Here is a 2,563-nt window from a genome sequence, read left to right as displayed (position 1 = left end):
TCCCTACATAAGTTCCTGGAGAACTCAGTCCTACAGCAACAACACAGGAGTTGCTGATAGTTTGCATTTCACATAAAACAACCTCTAGGTTTCTGGCTTTTCTTTTATTCTATTTCTGCCCATCTCACTGCCCTCCCCCCTACTTTTCTTAAAAAGCCAGGACATTTCCCTTTTGTCACTCCCATTGCTGTCTGTTACCTGGCTTCTGCTCTAACATATCCCTACTTCTAACTGATGAAGGCTAAAAAGCATATAACTTTTTGTCATCTCTGACTGCAAGACAAGCCCTCATACCCAGAAGCCAGAATATCACTTGCACACAAACTGATAAACAACCTGTCAGAAGACATCTGTACTTACGTATAAGCCTCAAAGTCTCCATTATTGATGGCTTCTATCAGCTGCTCTGTTATCTTAATGATCTCTTGCTTACGCACTGCAAACAAAAAGAAGGAGCAATTTAACTGTGTGCAAGACTTCAGTGGGAATAAAGGGCTAGTGGGTGCTTCCTACAAGCAATTTGTGGAGCACCATTAGTCTAGATCTCATAGGATGCTGCAGGCATCCACATGAGAGTCAGGGCAGGGGGGGCGGCAGTGGTATGAAAGGGGAATGGTGATCCTGTAATGCAGGGAGAAAGCAAATAAAGATAAAGATGTCATATTCGATTTTTTTTTTCTTCTAGAAAGGTCTAAGGCACCAGAGGTGTCTCCTGAATGACAGTCTGAGGTGCTTCTGGGGAGTTGGACTGAAGAATGTCAGTGAACCTGCCAATGTGAAGCACTTGTCTGACAGCTTAAGATGTGGCTACCTTGCACCACAGTAGTCATATACAAAAGCCCACCACAGAGATCAAGCCAATTGCAAAGTCTCCCAACAACTTGACTATCACCATCATCAATACCTCAGCTATTATGAATGCTGCAAGCAAGCAACTGGGACATGTAGGAATGACTTCTGCAAGCTAGAGAGACAATGGCAGCAGGATGGATGTGTTGGATGAACAGATCCTAGATATTTATTAGTATGCACTCCTTTCCTCAGGCAGTTAGCTTCTGCCAGTCCCTGTGGCACAATTATTTTCAGCATTCTGAAAGTACTGTCATTAACCCAAGTCAGCACACTGGACTTCAAGATGAATGAAGACAGGGATTATATATCTACTGTTATTTGGCTGCTCTCTGGCCAGCACCTCTGCACTCTCTTCTCTTGGTTTCCCACAGTCCATTGCCCAGACCCCATCCACTCTGAGGTGTTCTATCACCTGTGCTCATCTTAAAGAGTCCTTAACACTTGCAGATTTGGGTTGGCTCTGTTAAATAACACAGTTCTTGTTCTATGACTAAATATGCATTATATATATGCCGGAGCCTGTATGCACACCCTCACATCTCTCCAGCCTTCCCCACTATTTCCCTGTGGGTAGAATATCCTGCACGTTATACAAGCATTTAGGAGGTGCTCTGTCACTATGTTCAATGTTACCAAGTAATATGCAATTCTGACCACCAGAAGTGGAATTTTCTGCCCTTAAGCATCTAAAATGTAGGTGTTGGAAATGCAACCAGTCACCTGATTATTCCTCCTTTAGACCCTGAAAGAAACAGGCATTTCTGGAAGTCTTACCTGAGGCATCTCAGATGCCTGTCATTAGGAGAATAGTGTATAAATCCAACCTACTACCTCTAGATGTCCAAGTCAGGGAAGCTAAATTCCACTCTAAATGCCAGAAGATGCTAGTCTGAATTGCTGTCCCCTGTAAACTTTCATCTGTATGTGCATCTCATCCCACCATTGATAAATACAGCTCAAGAGCAAAAAGATTATAAGCTCATTAGCTGTGGGAGATGTCTGCACCCATGCTGGAAATCAGTTAAGATAACTATACTACACAACATCTCAGGTAGGGGCCAACTGGATCTTCCCCTTGAGAGAGCTGGTTTTGCGACAGAGGCTGTATACATTCCCACATGTCAGAAGATGTATACAGGGAATGGATCAAAATGACACAGTGGGCTATGTCTACTGTGAAGAATGTGTTTAAAAGTAAGTTGTCTGCAGTTTCTTATGTATGGAGCAGGGCTAATTTTTAGAGCCCCCTCCCATGCCACGCATACACCAATATGTGCAATATCCACAAGATGGAGTCCACGGGAAAGGCTGCATTTGGGATGCATAAGGAAATCTGCAGAAAACAGCCACATTGCGCTGACACATCCCAAGAAGATTTGCACCCCTTTCCCAAGGGTCACTAGGCAGCAGCATCGACCCTGTCTCCTTCAACACAGGTCCATTCCATCAGGCTGTGCTCATCTTCTTGCTTTTACTACGTGTCCCAGGCCACAACTAGCACAGAGGAGGTGATTCATTTTTTCCGAAGGACAGAGAGCTTCGGGATGTTATGGAGGAAGGCACTCGCGCCTAGGGACCCTCCGAACTCACACTGCAGAGGGTACGAAAAGGAGGCAAGCATGCACCAGCATGGACAGAAAAGCGTGACTCACGGCTGCTCTCCTGTCTCTTTTGAATGAATAACCGAAGAGGCAGCCCCGCTGCAGCAGCC

The 2,563-nt window shown here is 44.9% G+C and overlaps 1 protein-coding gene across 8 annotated transcripts in view; it reads right to left on the bottom strand.

The window, feature by feature from the left end:
- CAMK2G (calcium/calmodulin-dependent protein kinase II gamma) overlaps positions 1-2,563 on the bottom strand; it is a 115,018-nt gene that overhangs the window by 1,706 nt on the left and 110,749 nt on the right. For all 8 annotated transcript variants that reach the window (XM_010000759.1, XM_010000754.1, XM_010000753.1 and 5 more), the window contains one exon: positions 361-436. In XM_010000759.1, the coding sequence (XP_009999061.1) occupies positions 361-436 (76 nt within the window). The remainder of the gene's footprint in view (positions 1-360; positions 437-2,563) is intronic.

The sequence above is a fragment of the Chaetura pelagica genome, unplaced genomic scaffold (genome assembly GCF_000747805.2).
Source record: "Chaetura pelagica isolate M959 unplaced genomic scaffold, ChaPel_1.0 scaffold166, whole genome shotgun sequence".
Lineage (NCBI taxonomy): Eukaryota > Metazoa > Chordata > Aves > Apodiformes > Apodidae > Chaetura > Chaetura pelagica.
Note: the sequence above shows the minus strand (reverse complement) of the source record. Positions and strands in the feature narration are given on the sequence as shown.